Genomic DNA, 18,743 nt, shown 5'->3' with positions numbered 1-18,743 from the left:
ATAAGTTGAAAAATAATGAATAAAATTGTACTTTTAGAATTCAAATACCTCTTTTCGTGCACTAGAAGTATTGTTACTTTTAATAATCTATCTATTCTTTAATTTTTTTTCCTTTATTTTTGTGTCTTAACTCAAGTTTATGATTTTTTTCAATATATATTCATTTTATAAATCTTTAATTCTTCTATATATATACACATATACATATCACACACTTACATATATATGTATTTATTTGATTAATTGTTAGTTTATATATACATATAAATATTTATATATAATATATAATTAATCCCGAAACGGTACACCGAAACGTACCGGTACCAAAATATTCCGTTCCAGTGCCTCGACCGGAATGGTCTCCGAAACGGATTTCAAAACTTTAATTGAGATGTTGAGCTCAGTCTTTTCTGCCAATGGTTGTTAATAAGTCGCCATTGTATGAGCACTACCTGTTTGATGAAATGTCTTAATTTTCCTTCTTCCTAAATGCTTGCATATCTCTTGGTCTTAATAAATTCATCTACACCATTTTCTGGAGCTAGATTCTAAGTTATAGGTAGCTGAGTTATACTCCTATTATTGGATGTTTTTTCTTTATAAGTATGGATGGTTTTGTTATTGGATGTTTTTTCTTAATAAATCAATTTGCGCATTACTATATTTTATATTTCGTGTATATATGCTATTTTTTTTTTTTTTGATGAATAATATATATGCTATTTCTTTGGCACATATTCTATATTTTGCTTAGACTAGTGTTGATTTACATTCTTCTTCAATCTCATGTATCAGAGAATACGTGCATTCTTCTCACGTTGGTTTTCTTGGTTTTCTTAGCCTTTTTGTTGAGGCACCAAAAAAAAAAGTTGGTTTTCTTAGCCTTTCTTGTTGCTTTCAGCTTAGCCATTCTTTCTATTACAATTGGGTTAAGTCCTACAGCAAGTTGATTTATACATGCTGTATAGCTGTCTCCTTGAGTTAGGGAAGTGAGTGTTGTGTATTTATTGATAAAGTGGAATTGAGTGTTTAATTGTTATTTGTAATAGAAACTTGTTTAATTATGATGAATGAGTGCCATTGTTCATAAAAGGTTGGAAGAGTTAGTATTCGATCCATGCATCTTCAATAATGAAGTTCGGTTGCGAAGCCGAGCATGGATATGATTAAACACTGATGGGTAATGCATTTAGATAGGTTGTTCAGAAATAGCTAGCAACTATTCCACATTTAGAAGTATAGAAATAGAGGCTATTAATATTAACACAATGTCTGAAGCACATAGTAGCACTAGCAATATTGCACGCTCAAGAAACTCTTGTTAAAATAAATACCCAATATGCTTTTGTTGTATTAAAGCATATCAACGAACCACGCATATGGAGGACTTGCTTGTGACAAGACTGTGAGGGGTGCCGATTTTTCAATTGCCCAAACTTTGAGGTATGTTATTTAACTCTTATTTGCTAAGAAGTTATTGGTAATCTTTATTTGCTAATATGTGTTGGTTGATTTTGGAGGCTATGCATTCTTGCAGGTCTTTTTGTTGGTATGACTCAGAAATACCACTATATAGCAAGAAGATAATCAGAATGCAGGTCTTTTTGTTGGTATGACTCAGAAATACCACTATATAGCAAGAAGATAATCAAACATTTAAAAGCCAAAATTCAAAAGATACAACTAGTGATGGATATACAAACAACTTGACATCGACTAGAAATAGAGACTGAGAGGCACAAGAGAAAGTTTGAGAGGGACATTGTACTTTTAGTAATTTCAATGTAGTGGATACTTTGTTTAGGCATACTTTTTGGGAAATTATGAGAACAAGCAAATGTAATATATTTTAGCTTAATTTTCAGGGGAGGACTAATAAACTTGTAAGGAATGTTTATTTTCCGATTTCTATAGTCTATCTTAGTTTGTTATTATTTTTTTTTTTCTAAATTTGTTGTACGTGTTCGTAGTGGGATCACCATGGAAATTCCTCTTTAAGAAAGCAGGCATTCTCTCTCTTTTTATTTCTTAAGTCTACATACGTTGGGTGTACTGATCTCTACGCCTGCAAATTAGAGACAATCGAAAGCTGAAAATATGAATACATGCTAGGACGAGTCAGCTTGGCAAGTCTCTACCTCTCATTAATGCATCGTATTCACAATAGAGATAGGTCTATCACGAAGTGAGAATATATCAGCACAAGGAGATCTCGACTCCGATAGTGAATCTTCATTATTTCAACAATGTAACTACATATTTCTCATGACACAAATACACCCACAATTAAATGACTTTTCAACCACGATATACGTACTAAGTGTGGAGTTTGCTAGCTACCTAAGCTGGTTGACAATGTAGCTAGTTAGATATCTCATCCATCGATCATCGATCATCGATCAATGGGCAAGTCAATTTTGTATCATGAATATTTATATTTTGTTTAATATTTAGTAACATCATTTACGTGTGTGATAAGTATTAATGGCTGTTTATGTATACCATTTTGCCATTCAAAACATGATATCTAGCGCACATATATGCTTTTGTACGTACTGATCATGTCAAAACATGTGCGATTGACGCTAGCAATTGGTCCTTGTAATTAGATTTTTCCAACAACGTATCTATAAATATTATACATAATATAGCCCCTCCCTTCATTAATCAACCAGAGAAATGTAGCTTCATCACAAAATATCTTGCAACTCCAAAAATGAGGCAAATATACCATTAGACCCTCCCCTCATGAATCAACCAAAAAATGAACCAAAATAATATATATATACACTAGCTATTTGCCAAAATATTCGAGGTCTTCCAATCACCAAAAGTGACATCATTTATAATTAATTTCTGGGATCATTATCCTGATCCGAGAGATGCAATCTTCTCCATTGCACCAAAATGAACAAAAAGTTACTACTATCATCTAAACAAAATTTGAAAAAAACTAAACATGATATCTCACGTCGAGACTAACTGCATTATAGGAGCACTCGATCCAATATAAAAAGTTTCCGTAGTGTATACCTGATCAGTTGTGTCCTAAGGGAGTATAAAAAATATTAAAAGTGGCAATGCACTTAATAAAAAATAATACCAAAATCTCATTATTTTGTGAGGTAGGAGCAGTCTATCCAATACTAAAATAATCCGTAGTGTATACTTGATGAGGTGTGTATGAGTGGCATAAAAAAATTTATTTCATTAGAAGGTGAAAAAATAGCAGTCCAAAATTATTACATATAATTAATCCTAGTATATATAATATATATCGCTAGCTGAATCCAGGTTACTACTACGTACTTGTATTTAGAATTAAGCATTCAGACAAAATATGCCACGGGGGCGGAAGACGTGCTTTGGCCTTTTTTTTTTTTTTTTTCAATTAATAAAACACGTGGCATGTCATATCAAGATGAAGGGAAAACGGTACATATGACCGGTAACTATAGCGTTACCATTAATTTAATTTTATATTAATAAATCTCTTTTCTTTTTTCTTGGGAAAGGATTTCTTGGCCTATCGCTCTCAATGCGCGCATTAATGCTTGTTCTCCGTCCACCACATGCGAGCTCGGCCCGCTGAAGAGGACGACGACCATTCCCAACTTGAATTTCCAGGATTTTCTTTTTCATTTTAAATTCTATTTTAATTTTATTTTATTTTTATAGAAATATCATTCATGTTAGTGTTGCGATATTTTCTTCGGAAACTCAGACTTTGAAGCTAATGATTGTGACGTTAGTTTGTTTATGTGGCCGAGAAAAGCCAAAAATTATTTTCCAGCTCATGAACATGATATAATGACAACTATTTCACAATTTTATCCCAATGTTTTTTTTTTTTTTTGTCATTAATAATGAGATATTACTTGGACCAAATTAGCCCTTTGTGAGATAAGGGTCCAATAATGGCTCTTAAATAACTGTGGTCATTGACTTCACCAATTCGTCCAAATATCAGCAACGCTTCATGTACTTGCAATCACACTTTGCTCTCTGCTCTGCTCTTTGCAATCTCACCTTCCTTCATTTGCTTTTTCACCTTTCAAAGAAAAAAACATGGCCCAATTAGTAGGAGGAGCGCTTCTCTCTGCCTTCCTTCAAGTGTTATTTGATAGGATGGCATCCCGCGAGTTTGTTGATTTCCTAAGGGGACAAAAACCGAGTGATGAACTCTTGTACAAGTTGAAGAATGTATTGCTATCTGTGGGAGAGGTGCTCGAAGATGCTGAGGACAAACAAGTTACGAATTCTAGTGTGAAAACATGGCTTGATGAGCTGAAGGATGCTGTCTATGATGCAGAGGACGTCTTGGATGAGATTGCTACAAAAGCCTTACAAAACAAATTAGATGCGGAATTTGGAGCCAATATTGCCAGTAAGGTACGAAACTGCATCCATACTTCTCTTTTTTTTAAGAAAATAGAAGTAAGGATAAAAGGGGTACTTGGCAGATTAGAAAATCTAGCAAGTCAACAGAATGTCATGGGTCTAGTACAAGCTAGTACGGTCAGAAGGAAAGCATCTGAAAGATTGCCCACTACTTGTTTAGTAGAAGATTCAGAAATTTGTGGTAGAAATGATGATGTGGATGAAATAATTAATAACTTACTTTCGGATGGTGCTAGTGACAATAAGATAGGTGTGATTGCCATAGTCGGCATGGGGGGAATGGGCAAGACCACCCTTGCGCAGCTTGTGTACAATGACAACAGCATCCAAAAGCATTTTGACCTTGTAGCATGGGTTTGTGTTTCAGAAGAATTTGATATGTTTAAAGTAACGAAAACAATTCTAGAAGCAGTAACTTCTTTGACCAGTGATATTCAAGATCTAAATCGGCTTCAACTTCAACTAAAGGAGAAATTGATGGGAAAGAAATTCCTATTGGTCTTGGATGATGTTTGGAATAGGAATTACACTGATTTGGAGATATTAAGCCACCCCTTTAAATATGGGGCCCAAGGAAGTAGGATCATTGTAACAACGCGCGATCTTGGTGTTGCATCAGTCATGAGTACTTTTCCAATCCATCATCTAAAGGAGTTACAAGAGGAGGATTGTTGGGAACTATTTGCAAGACATGCATTTCATGATGCTAACTCCTATATGCATTCAGACTTTGAAGAGTTGGGTCGACAAATTGTAGAAAAATGTAAAGGTCTACCTTTAGCAATAAAGCTAATTGGGGCCCTCTTGCGAGACAAAGTTGATGTTAGTGAATGGGATAAGGTTTTGAATAGTGAGATATGGAGTTTGTCAAATGAAATTCTTCCTGCTCTAAGATTAAGCTATAAACACCTTCCCTCATATATAAAACGGTGCTTTGCTTACTGTTCAATATTTCCAAAAGACTATGCCTTCAAAAAAGATCAGTTAGTTCTATTATGGATGGCAGAAGGTCTTCTCCACGAAACTGAAAACAAAACAATGGAAGAAATTGGTGATGATTGTTTTGTCACTCTGGTATCAAGATCATTATTTCAAAAGTCGATTGAGGATGAATTTAACTTTATGATGCATGATCTCATCAATGACTTGGCAAAATTTTTATCAGGTGAATTTACATTTAGATTGGAGGTTGATATTTCTCACCGAATCGTTAACAAGACTCGTCATGTGTCATATGCTAAAGATATGTATGAAAACTTCCAGAAGTTCAAGGCTCTTCAAGAAGCTACGCAATTGCGTACATTTTTCGCATTAGAATCGTCAACATGTTGTTTCTACACAACTAAAAAACTATTGCGTGATTTGTTGCCAATGTTAAGTTGTTTACGGGTGGTCTCCCTATCTAACAATTGGGAAATGCTGGAGTTGCCAGAATCAATTGGAAAAATGACACAGTTAAGTTATTTGGACATTTCTCATACGTTACTAATTGAAAGGTTGCCTGATTCTTTATGTAAGTTGTACAATTTGCAAACATTGAAGTTATCTCATTGTGGAGCTCTTGAAACATTGCCTAGAGACATGCACAAACTTGTTAATTTACGTCATCTTGATTTGACTGAAACTCCCATAATCGAGATACCGATACATATGGGCAAACTAAAATGTCTCCAGACATTAACCATGTTTGTCGTTAGCAAGCGCACTGGGTCTAGCATTAGAGAATTGGGAAAGCTTGCAAATCTTCGAGGAGCACTTTCTATCTTGGATCTTGAAAATGTTGAATCTTTGACCGATGCACAAGGTGCATGCTTGACGAATAAAAGGAACCTTAAAGAGTTGGCATTAAACTGGACAGCAGGTTCAAATACTGAGATTTCAGAAAGCCAAAGAGATGTACTCAACGGTCTCCAACCATACAGAAACCTGAAAAGTCTCACTATAAATTACTACATGGGCGGAGGTTTTCCAACTTGGGTAGGAAATCCTTCATTCTCTAATGTAACATCTATTCATCTGAGATATTGTAAATATTGTTGCAGCTTACCAGCACTTGGGCAGCTACCCTCTTTACAAAATCTCTCTATTGTTGGTTTTGATGGAATTGTAGTAGTGGGTGAAGAGTTATACGGAAGTACTGGTTCTTATTATATTAAGTCATTTGGGGCATTAAAAGTTTTAAAATTTGAGCAGATGTTGAATTGGGAGAAATGGATTTCCTTTGGTGCTGAAAATGAAGGAGCTTTCCATCGTCTCGAGGAGCTTTATATTCGGAAATGCTCAAAGCTAATGGGAGATCTGCCTATTCACCTTCCTTCTTTGGGTATTCTTGAGATTATGGACTGTCCGAAGATGCTGGCTTCACTCCCTAGGGCTCCGGCTATATGTCAATTGAAGTTGAAGCTGACAAATTGTAACGAGGATATATTAAGGGAATTGCCAATTCATGTAAAGAAGAAGCTAACAATTGGAGGATTTGATGCTGTGGATATGAGTAACATTTTCTCACATATGTCTATTCCAGTGGGTGGTCTACCCTCTGCATTAAAAACTCTTGAAATAAACAATTGTAAGAAATTGGGGCTCCCAACAAACTTGTACTATTCATGCCTTGAAGTTTTGAAATTGTTCGGTTGTGATTCTCTGCAGTCCATTCCAATGGATTTATTCCTAAATGTCAAGGATCTGAAAATCCAAAGTTGTATGAATCTAGAATCTCTTACCATTGCAGAACAACATCAACATGATTTAGTGGCCTTGTTGTCTCTAACTATCGAAGAGTGTCCTAATTTTGGGTCGTTTCCGAGAGGAGGATTGCACGCCACCAATCTTGGGAAGTTACAGATCCATTATTGTGAGAGTTTGAGATTGCTACCTGATAAGATGTACATGCTCCTTCCATCTCTTACTCAATTTTTTATATTCCGGTGTACAAATATTGAGACACTTCCAGAAGGGGGCTTGCCTTCCAGTCTGAATTTCATTGATATTTGGAATTGTGAGAAACTCGTTGAGAGTCGGATGGAGTGGAATTTGCAAAATCTTGCCTATCTTAGATATTTGAATATTAGAGGCGGATCAGAAGATGTGGTGTCTTTTCCAGAGAAGGGGTTGCTTCCCACAAATCTGATCATTTTGGATATTTGTGGATTCCCAAATTTGACGTTGTTCGACAAGAAAGGGTTTGAGAACCTCACCTCTCTTAAATATCTGAAAATCTACGACTGTCCAAAGCTGGATTGCATGTTAGAAGAGGTCCTTCAACACCTCACTTCCCTTTCTGTTCTACGGATCTCTTGTTGTCCTTTAATGAAGAGAAGGTGGAAAAGAAGAAAAGGAAAAGAATGGCGCAGGCTGCTTGCTCACATCCCCTACAAAATAGTTGATGATGAATTGATTGAGTGAGCCAACCAAAAGTCTATCAAAACATGGGTAAGGTATTTACTCTATTATAGATGTTATACCATTTTGATCTCGTTTAGCTTTGCGTAGATGCTATTTTTGATGAATCACACACTACATAAAGAGTAATAGTAAAGATCAGTCACCACCAATACTAGCGGACCTAAATATTAATCATAATTTTTTGAAGATTAAATACACCCTTGTTTTTAATCATAATTTTTTAAATATAGAAAATGGCCCCCCAAAAAACATTTATAATCCCATATGCTTTGCAAAATTTTATAAAATTTCAATATATTTAGATATGCCTCCCCAATTTTTTTTGTATAGTCCTACAATTTTGTATAATTTCTATATATTATTTATTTTCAAGATTGTGGTCTCACTAAAATTAAATCAAAACTAAGTTTAAGAGAAATAATAAAATTATTAATATGGATCCCGAAATTTTTGTTATACAATATTAGGCTTCCTAATATGGAATCCAAAGTGAGAGTAGAAAGTATTAGGAAGCCTAATATGGAGCACGAATCCTATTTTCTATGAGCATATAGAGTTGGATTGCCATTTTGTTTGAGAAAAGGCCCGACCTAGAGTCATTACCCCTGTCCACATAGCCTCAAAATTTCAATTGGCAGACATCTTCACTAAGGCTCTATCATCCTCTTATTTTCAGTTTTTATTGTCCAAGATGGGAATCCTAAACATCTCTGCCCATCTTAAGGGGAAGTATCACGAAATGAGGTATGATGGGAAGGATCACAGACAAAAGGAATACAAAGGATTAGGAAGTCTAATATGGAGCACACAATGTAATCAATGGCTCCTATGTCCATGATCCATGGTGTGCTGTGAACATCATAGTGCTTAGGATGAGAGGGTGAATTGTGTTTATGAGGGTGCAAAATGTTGAATTGAGAAGGATTAGTGAAGGTGGAGAGATAGTGATTATTACTTGCTAGGTTTGAGTAAGGAGTGATCAAGGGATCTAGTTCTAAAGTTGATGGCTTGATAGAGGCTGGAGTAGGCAATATGGCTTGACAAGGTCCATAAGATGTTGTGCTTGTGCCTGAGAGAGGTTCAATTGAGAAATACTTGGAGTGGGTGCTTCATGAGGTGAACTAGTAGTTTGAGCAGTGACTTGATTTGCAGCATAAGGTGCAGCAGAGGTTCCTTTGGTTTTGGCAAACTTGAAGTTTGGTGGGAATCCCACCAATCTATAGCATTTATCTTTCGTGTGCCCAACCTTGCCACAGTGGTGCCAAACCAATTCCGACTTATCCTTTTTCTTTGAAAAATTTTAATAGGCAAGTAGGGCAAAGGGTTTTGAGGTAGGCAAGGCTGTGTTTCTTGCTTGCCTTTGCCTTTTCTCTTGCAAAATCAATGAAAAAGTCTTATCTAATGAGGGCAAAGGACTTAGAAGAATGATTTGTCCCCTTACAACATCATAGTTGTCATTCAAACCGATTAGAAACTTAAACATATAGTTTCTTTGTTGGGCTTCACCAACCTTTTTCAAAGTATCACAGGTACATTTACCACAAGAACAACATGGAAGAGGTCTATAGCTATATAGTTCTTCTCAAATGGCATTAAACTGTGTGAAATAATCACTTATAGAGATGTGTCCTCGCAGAATGCCACTGAGCTTGTGTTGAATGTGATAGATTTGAGCTTCATCAGGTTGTGCAAAACGTTCCTTGAGCTTGTCCCAAACCTGTTTAGCTGAAGTCATAAAAAACACATTAGATGGAATGTATTTGGAGACATAATTCAGAATCCATGCAAGGAGGATGTTATTGCATCTTAGCCATGAAATGTAGGAAGGATCTGATAGGTTAGGGATGGTGATTGAGCCATCCAAAAAACCTGACTTGTTCTTGATGGAGATGGAAAGTAAAAAAGATCTGCTCCATGAGATGTAGTTTGAACCAGTTAATGGGGGTAATACAATGACAGTATTAGCATTGTCACTATGGTGTAAGAAAAATAGGCTATTTGGATCCTCAATGAGAGAAGAAGGAGAAGAGGAAGAGGAGGATAGCAGGATAAAATTCTTGCTCTGATACCATGTTAAAAACATAATAGAAACTCAAAATAAAGAGATGGTGAGCACTGAAGTTCCTTTCTCATTGATATGTTTAAATGATACAAAAATAGTAGATATATATACATTACAAAAGCTAGAAAGAAAGAGTTCTAAAATTAATTTTTGATCTTCTGTTTGTGTACAAGTAATCATCTGCAACAGTATGGACAGTAGTAGAGGTAATGCTTTGACATTGAGCTTCCTGATATCTGCATTCTATTGTAGCTATGTAATTCATAATTCAGACTTGCTTTTCTATGCCAGTGCCTTTTTACATTCCTACTGCCTTTTCAGTTCATGTGTGTTGCAATATGCTTCTCATCCACTTTTTCTGTTGCACGTATTTCTTGTGTGTTGCAATATGATTGCTTAGTTACTTTGTATTCCTTTTGTTTATGATCCTTCCCATCATACCTCATTTCATGATATGGTGATCTATGTGAAAAATAGTTGAGGTGTTTTATAGTTTAGACTTTATTGAGCAAGAAAAAAGTTATTTAAGATCTCTTTTATAATATTATAGGCTTAGTGTGCTTGAAAATATCTAGAATTTATATATTAAACTTAATAAACTAACTTACATACTAGAATAAAAGATGACATTCTAAAAGATCACTTGATAGTTTCTATTAAGCAAATAAATTCTAAATATTTCATTATAAAAATAATAATTGAATATTATTCCATGAAACATTAACGTCAAAAATCTAAAACATATATTAAGACATTTTATTTTTAGAATTTTATTTCTACGTGTATATGGCATATTATCGAGATCTAATTTTATATATAACTATTTTTTTTTTCAATCTCAATGAGTCACATACTTGAAAATTTGGCTCCCTTCAAAAAAATTGCTGGTTGCGCCATTGGTTGCTACTATTTTTTTGTCTCTTTGGATGTCAGTGGAGCTGTTGTCAATTTAGGGATAGGAGGCAAAACCATTATGTTGATCGGAAGCTCAGAATTTTGAGTAGAAAAAACATTTTGGATGACTGTAAAAGCAAGGGACTACCTTGTTCTATTTTTTGTTTTTCATGGTTGGTCTTCCATGTGATATTTTTTTTTTCACTTGTTAATTTGCAGACACGTGACATGATCAATGTGGGCAGGAGTAAATTGACATTGAAATCATGAAAAATGACTGTTCATCTACACTGAAGTTTTGCCTTGTCAAATTGTAACATGTTGGAAGCTGAGAAGAGTTGAGATGAGAAGCTAATATATTAGCAACTAACAAGTGGAATTGGAACATTCCGTGGAACGATGTTTTAGAATGCTAGTTAACTTTCAGGATACGACGACAATTGGCTTTATATTGAAACTGTTTTCATTGCAACTGTTCCCTTTTTTTTTTCATGATCTGTTGGATTTATGTAGTTTGCTTGATTCAGAAATTCAATTATTGTGATTTCAATTCGCCCTCAAGTACTTCTGCTCCGAATTGTAATGTTTCAAGTGATAGAGACATATAAAGTGAATTCTACAATATCTATCGAACAATTCTATCATAATAAATGAACATTATAAGACCCACTTCCTATATCTTATAATCAAAGGCTCGGGATGGAAAATTTAAAAGGCAAAAAGACATCATTCCTGAAAATCAAGACTGGGAGTGGAAAATTTTATAGCAAACATCATTTTCACATTGCCAACATCAATCTATCAATGGATCGAAATTTCAGAAAAACCAAAAATTATATGTGGACGATCCTTCCTTTATACAAGAAGATATGGAAAAAGAACTCTACATTTACAAGGGTTATTTGTATGTAATTGAACATATATTCATAGCAACTGTACGCTATCTACACACTGTCCTTTGAATATGTGGTGGCAAGGAGAGCTGCTCTAATGCTTGGTCCATCTTCGATTACCTTAAGAATGACATATGGAGGAATGTCTTCCCCCGATATTTGAATATTTCCCACAAAGCTTCATGCAGGTATTCCCTAAACACCGTATTGCTTGTATACAAACTCCCTTGAATAGCAACCATTGTTCTTCTTGTTTTAACATCACTTCTAGTCCTTCCACCTGTGATGCCGCCACCATACCAGCACCTGCCAATCTAGCAGCTCTACGATTCAGCACGTTGCATAATTTTACATTAAAGGGACAGCAAAGCCTACCAAGTAAACAAATGATTAGAGCACCAAGTGATCTATTTGGGTTAATCATTCTTCCAAGGAAACAGAACGCTAAATGGATTAGTGGCATGCATCTACCTACAGAACATCTTTCAAGATTCTTGATACTTCTATCAATTAAGGGGAGTCATCTTCATGCATGATAGAAATTATAGCTGTCCTGAAATTGAAAAGGCAGATACCATGAAAATGATCTGTAGCATTCAGAAGGCATTATTAGACTGTTAAACTGCATTACGAGCATGACAAAACTGTACATATTTATCAGGAGAAATGGTCGGTATATTTTATTGTGAATTATGTTTTATTGTAAAATAGATCTAACACATTACATTAAGCCATGCCAGTTTGTAAATTGATGTTTATAAGATCTCTTTGTACAACTAGCTTTTCTCATTTTTCAGATAATGATTCAAATATTATGTTGAGCTAGGCCCCTTTAAAGTTATTGCATTTGCCCAAATGCTCAATCTACATAAGTGTTACCAGCCTCACAATCTTAACAAGCTAAAAATAAAAAATAAACGGAAACTGTTCTCAGAAATATGGCAGGCTAAATACAAGAAGCATTAGTTTGGTCAGTAAACATCTCCTTCGGACTCTTTCAACTAATTCAAAAGTGTGATGAGATACTTAGAAAGGAGAAATGCAGAACAAAAAATAGCAGTTGGAGTTCCATTCACCAAATTAAAATATCTCATGCTCATGTTGCACTCCCCATCTTAAATACCACAGTTTCAGAGAAGATCAAATAACAACTACAGAAAAATAACGATCATTACGATCTAAAACTGCTGACAACTACTACTACGAAATGCGAGTGATGAAAGGATGATTGATATTTTGGAACGGAAACTTGAAGAACAATCGGTCAGTCATAAGGGAATGGAAAAGGATATTGGTGATGAAGTGTTCCAAAGCCAAGAAAGGTGATGTATCATCACCTATGACTTTGCATTTTTCCTTCTGTTTTGCTTATCCATTGAAATAATCCTGAGAAAAGAAGAGAACAGAAAGACAAGGGAGGGGAAAGTTGTTTCTAGCTATCATCACCCTTGGCCGCGTTCTTTTTTTTGAAACCGACAAAGAAACAAAACATCAGCAATCGTGGAAATTTAATAACATCAATCCATTCTGAAGAGCATTGAGCAAACTAATTTTTTTTTTTTTTTTTACATGTACAGACAAAAGAAGCACAATCTAAGCTCAAAAAGACAATACCCCTATAGTATAGCTCCGGAAGGTCAACATTTTATTTCCTATCATCCCAGATTTTTAATAGTCTTTCTTTATATTTGAGGAAGCGGCATATTAACAAGTAAATTGGTAACAGGATTAAAAAAAACCATATGAAGGATCTCATTAGTGGACAAAACATAGATGCATGTACCTTAGTGTGTTCGTGCATGCGTGTGGGCAAATATTGGAATTAATTAGCTCACTAGATTTCCAGGTTAAAGATCACATGCTGAAACTCTTAATGCTCTGTTTCTGCCCAAGTTTTGCAGCTCTGAACTTGTTTGTATTTGTAGATGAGATGAGATGAGATAAAAGTTGAATAAAATATTATTAAAATATATTTTATATATATATATATATATTTGCTTTTAGATTTGAAAAACTTGAATTGTTTATTTATTTTTTGTAAAAATTTGAAAAAATTATAATAATTAAATTAAATGAGATGAGAATGAGTATGAAAACAAAAAAGGCCTAAATATGCTAGAATCTGGTTTATTTTATTGTTAGAAGTTAGAACCTTGATTGAATTGACAGGTGTTATCATTACTATCTGTTCATCGTTTTCTTCCATCATGTAGTGCCAACTCGAAAGCATGTGTATAAATAAGGACATAATTTGGATTCCAAATTCGCCTCACAGTAGAAGAAATAGTATTTTAAAAGAACGTGCGGCGATTGCATAAATCATAAGTATATCTAGCATTACTCAGCCGAGCCATCATATCGTTCACTATGAAGTTTTTTTTTTTTTTTTTACAAGATTTTATCTAGCTTTCGCTTCCTAAGAATTCAAACATTTTATTTTTTTAAGTTTCTTCTTGAAAATGCACTTTAGATTTGAAGTCCGTCGTGCAGCTTTTAGAATTGTTAAGTAATCGTAAGGAAGTTGCTGAAAGGGCTAGGTGGTGGTAGCATTCTAGACAATACAAAGGAACACATTAAGATATATGAGTCACTACAACAAAATTTTGTTTTTGGGACGAAAACTTTTTGGAACGAAATGAAAATTGTCCCAAAATATGTTTTTTAGGGACAAAAATCAGATTTCGTGCCAAAAATTTGCCGAATGTCGTTACCCGTTTGAACATAATATTTTTCATTTGAACAAAATATATTGGACGAACACAATTGTCCCTATTAGAAATATCGTTTGAACATGTACTTAACTGTTTGATCCAAAATATAGTAAACCTTCCAACAGTTATTTGGAATAATAGAACGTTAAATTGGTGGGTTAAGTTATCAAATATAGTAGGACTTTGAGTAACCATTCGAACAGTCGATTTGGATGTTTGAACATATAGGAGTAAACGTTTGAACGGTCATTGAATGGTAATTCTAGCAGGTTAGATGAATAAAAGCTTGGTAGGAGTAGAAAATATGTTCGAAGGCTTCTATCTGTATGTTCAAATAGTGGTAGGATTTTTTCAGATTTTAATTGAAAAGTTTCCTTATTAATTAGTTATATGTAAATATTTAGTTTATATATTAGATATAGAATTTAAATAATATAAATAATAAAGGAATTCAATATATAACTAATTTAGAAATTGAAAAAAGGATTCATATTTAAATTAATTATACAAAACACAAATAGCCAGTTATTTTTGGATGTAGGCCGGATTATTCGGCCCTCCAATGATTGTTTTTATTTACTTATTTTGGAACCAGAAGCTCCATTGACACTAAGGGTAGGTTTGGGGAGTAACATAAGATAAGAATTTTGTAAATAATAGTAAGATATTTTATAAATAGTAGTGAGATAGTTTGAGTTGATTATTTTTTAGGTTTTGGGAAAGGAGAGAGAAAGAGTTGAATAAAAATATTATAAAATTAAAATATTGTAAGAATATAGTTTTATAATATTATTTTTGTTTATAGGTTTGAAAAAGTTGAAATTGTATTTTATTTTTTACTTGAAAGTTTGAAAAAGTTGCAATAATTAATTTGAAAAAGTTGTAACAATTAGTTTGAAAATCTTTTATTTGAATTATTTTTTTAAATAAGATTGAATGAAATGAAATGAGACCAGATATAAATTTTGTGTCTCATCTTAAGCTGCAAACTTGCCCGGAGTCATGAGTGGTCATTAGGTGGAGAAGATGCTAAGGAAGTGATACCTCATCCACCTGTGATCCTATGGTTTTCTTGAAGTTTATCTTACAAGTTCCCTTGCTTAAAACATCAAATATTCAAATTATAAATATTACAAAAAATAGAAAAGAAGATTCAAAATTATTAATATGGGAAATACATCATGTCGTTTCAAGCACTTGTCTCTTTGGGCAAAAAGTCACATTTTTAGGGTTATTTCATTGATCAGTCATGAGAATAGCTTGAAAGCCAATGCAGAACTGACTTGAATTCCATCACTGGACCTAAGAGTGACTGGCAAAATGTAACACTCCATTCACGTAGGCTAGTAGTGTCACATAATTGTAAGATTTTTATTTAAAATCTATGTCTCACACATCCATATTTAGTGGGTTTAGATTAGCTCAATCTTATCAATTAATTTATTGAGTTGCAGTGGGACTAGAATATCTCTATATCCAATTATAGTGAAACATAAAATCTCTAAATTTTGTGATGGTTGGCAATCTATAAAAAGCTTTGAGGGGTTAAAGAGTTCTCACTTACAATATTAGAGTACCTCTAGCCATCGAGAGACACTTAAGAGGCAAAGTTGTTAGTGTGATACTTCTCTCATAGCCAAATCCAATTTTTCATCAAACTGATAGAGAAAGGTAAGTGTTTATTTATCATTTTTTTATTATTGTGGATTATAGAAAATCAAAAATCCAATTATTAAAATTCTTGTTAAAATATTTAACATGTGGTATCAAAATCAAGTTACAGATTTTTTATAATCTCAAAAAAATATATAATGAATATGTGATTTCGTGTACTGTAATTTTATCGTATTGCAAAAGACTAAAACTAGTGCCTTTCAATCTGACAGAGATTAATGATGTTGTTCTCTTTTATCTTTTTTGTGTTTGTTTTCACGAAGATCTGAACCAAGTAGCAACATTGTGTATATATTTTGGGTTTGAGTTTTCCGATTTATCCCTGGGATCCTTGTCGTATTGTGCATCTACTTTTGGGTGATGTTTCATATTTTTTCTCATTTTGTATATTGTATTGCAATGGGGAAGTCTAATGGGTGCTGCCCCTGCCAGTTTAAGCTCCTATCAGCTAAAGGGAAGTCAGTGCCATGAGGAGGCTGAGAACCTCCTTGTTAGTGTCACTGTAATGGTGGCATAGGGCTCTTACACCCACTGTCGCATTAATTCTTTGGTGAGAACAAAAGGAAAAAAATGACAAGAAGATGACCTGAAGCTCTTTGGCAGAAAAGACAGAGACACGATCCCATCCCCACCTCGCCGACAACACCTATAGTTGCAATTGAAAGTTGCGGCTGAAGCTTGTAGTGCGGCTGCTACTGAATGCTGAAGATCATATTTAGTTATGTTTTCAAACATATGGGTCGGGCCGTGGGCTCGGGCCAAGTAAGGAGTGAAGAGAAAAATAAACGAGTCAATGGGCCACTATTATGGCCCAGCCCAATAAAAGAAAAAAAAAAGAAGGGGAACGAGCTTGAATAGTAGGCCCGACCTAGGTTAGATTAAAATATTATTATTTTTATTTTTTAATATTATTTATTTAAATTTTTTTAATAAAAATTAAATTAAATTAAATTAAATTAAATTTTTATGCATGTTTTACTGTTATGTACATGTATGAAAATTTTACTAAATATATGTTATTATTGTTAAATACATGTATTAAATGTCATATGCATGTTATTATTTACAAGCATTTATACTAAGAGTTTTAGACCCTGGTTTATCCATTTGGTAGAACTGAAATTCATATAGTGGATCTTGAGGATCGGATAAAGGGCTTGGAAGTTAGATTACAATCTGATTATTCGAACGAGGTGGAGGATGATCTTGTTGCTACACAGTTGGATCTTTTAGCATTGTTGGACAGGGAAGAAAAGCGCTTAGCCCAAATTGCTAAACAAGGCTGGATTCAGAAGGGTGAAGCAAATTCTATTTTTTTCCATGCTGTTAGTCGTCGGAATCATAAAGAGGTTTTAGAGATGAAACTAGAGAATGGTTCTATTCTCTCCTCTCTAGAGCAGATTCACGAAGGGGCTAGATCCTATCTTTCTCAATTCTTGCAGGGTGGTAACTGTTGTCAAGAGCCTAACCTGGAGGATGTTGTCCAACCTATTATATCTCATAGCGATAATCATATTATTACTCGTGTTCCTTCTTCTCAGGAAGTCTATGATGCTCTTTGCTCCATTCTGAAAGATAGTAGCCCGGGTCCTGACGGGTTTGGGTCGGACTTTAATCGTTCTTGTTGGCATATTGTAGGTAACGATGTAGTTGATGCGGTGGCAGAATTTTTCCGTGGTAAGGCTCTTCCTCGGTTTTTTAATGCAACTTTCATGGTTTTAATTCCAAAGGTGGATAATCCGACGAGTTTCGATAAGTTTAGACCGATTAGCTTGTGCAATGTGTTCTATAAACTTTACACCAAAATCATGGTTAATCGCCTTTCACCCCTGCTTGCTAAAATTATTTCTCCTGAACAAGGAGCCTTCCTTTAGGGCCGTAGCATTTTTGAAAATATCAGTTTGATGCAAGAGATGATTCACGCTATTAATAAACCAGCTCATGGTGGGAATGTTGCTTTGAAGATTGACATGGCTAAGGCTTATGATACGGTGGACTGGTCTTTTCTTATGCATGTTCTTAAATCTTTTGGTTTCTCTGAGTTTTTTTGCCTGATGATTCGTCACTCTATAACTAATCCTTGGTTCTCTGTAGTAATGAATGGGGTTCCCAAAGGTTTTTTCAAAGGTGGTCATGGGTTGCGACAAGGTGACCCCATTTCTCCTTATTTATTCATTCTTGTGGAGGAAATCTTTTCGAGGATGATAAAAAATCAGATACATATGGGTAAGATTGTTTCGTTTTATCATCCAAGGGGTACTCCTATTATTTCTCACCTTTTTTATGCAGATGATATGGTGCTTTTCTGTAATGGGGGCAAGGCTTCCTTGAAAGCTATTACTGATGTGTTGAGGAAGTATGAACAGTGGTCGAGGCAAGCAGTTAGCAAATCAAATCTTCTATTTATTTCTCTTCGCAGGTTTCTGCTTCTAGACGTCGGGCTCTTCTTTTGTTCACTGGTTTTACGGAAGGAATTTTTCCTTTTAAATATTTGGGAGTTCCTATTATTTTCTGGAAGATTGAAGATTGCTCACTTTGATGATTTGATTGCTAAAGTTCAGACCAGATTGGAGGGTTGGCAAACCAAATTGTTATCTAGCGGGGCGCGGTTGATTCTTATTAAACTTGTTCCCCAAAGCATACCAGTCCACAATCTTTCTATCTTAAGGACTCCTAAAGCCGCGATTGAGAAATTGCAAAGAA

The 18,743-nt window shown here is 34.5% G+C and overlaps 1 protein-coding gene across 5 annotated transcripts; it reads left to right on the top strand.

Annotated features, from left to right (window-relative positions):
- The first annotated feature begins 3,942 nt into the window (after window positions 1–3,942).
- LOC122294387 (putative disease resistance RPP13-like protein 1) lies at window positions 3,943–11,406 on the top strand. Of its 5 annotated transcripts, none has more exons than XR_006237595.1 (3): window positions 3,943–7,583; window positions 7,693–7,833; window positions 10,982–11,406. XR_006237595.1 is itself a non-coding variant. In XM_043103083.1 (2 exons), exons 1-2 carry the CDS (start codon window positions 4,069–4,071, stop codon window positions 7,709–7,711), a joined length of 3,534 nt encoding a protein of 1,177 aa, XP_042959017.1. In that variant the 5' UTR covers window positions 3,943–4,068; the 3' UTR covers window positions 7,712–11,406. The 5 variants fall into 5 exon arrangements, 3 of the variants coding, with proteins under 3 accessions (XP_042959017.1, XP_042959016.1, XP_042959015.1); XR_006237596.1 differs by having other exon boundaries at window positions 7,693–7,838; XM_043103083.1 differs by having other exon boundaries at window positions 7,693–11,406.
- The last annotated feature ends 7,337 nt before the right edge of the window (window positions 11,407–18,743 follow it).

Source organism: Carya illinoinensis, chromosome 14, assembly GCF_018687715.1.
Source record: "Carya illinoinensis cultivar Pawnee chromosome 14, C.illinoinensisPawnee_v1, whole genome shotgun sequence".
Lineage (NCBI taxonomy): Eukaryota > Viridiplantae > Streptophyta > Magnoliopsida > Fagales > Juglandaceae > Carya > Carya illinoinensis.
The sequence above is the reverse complement of the archived record's forward strand: the minus strand, read 5'-3'. Positions and strand labels throughout refer to the sequence as shown.

Coding starts and splice junctions, on each gene's coding strand:
- LOC122294387 (XM_043103082.1), top strand. CDS start 4,069: ATGGCCCAATTAGTAGGAGGAGCGCTTCTCTCTGCCTTCCTTCAAGTG.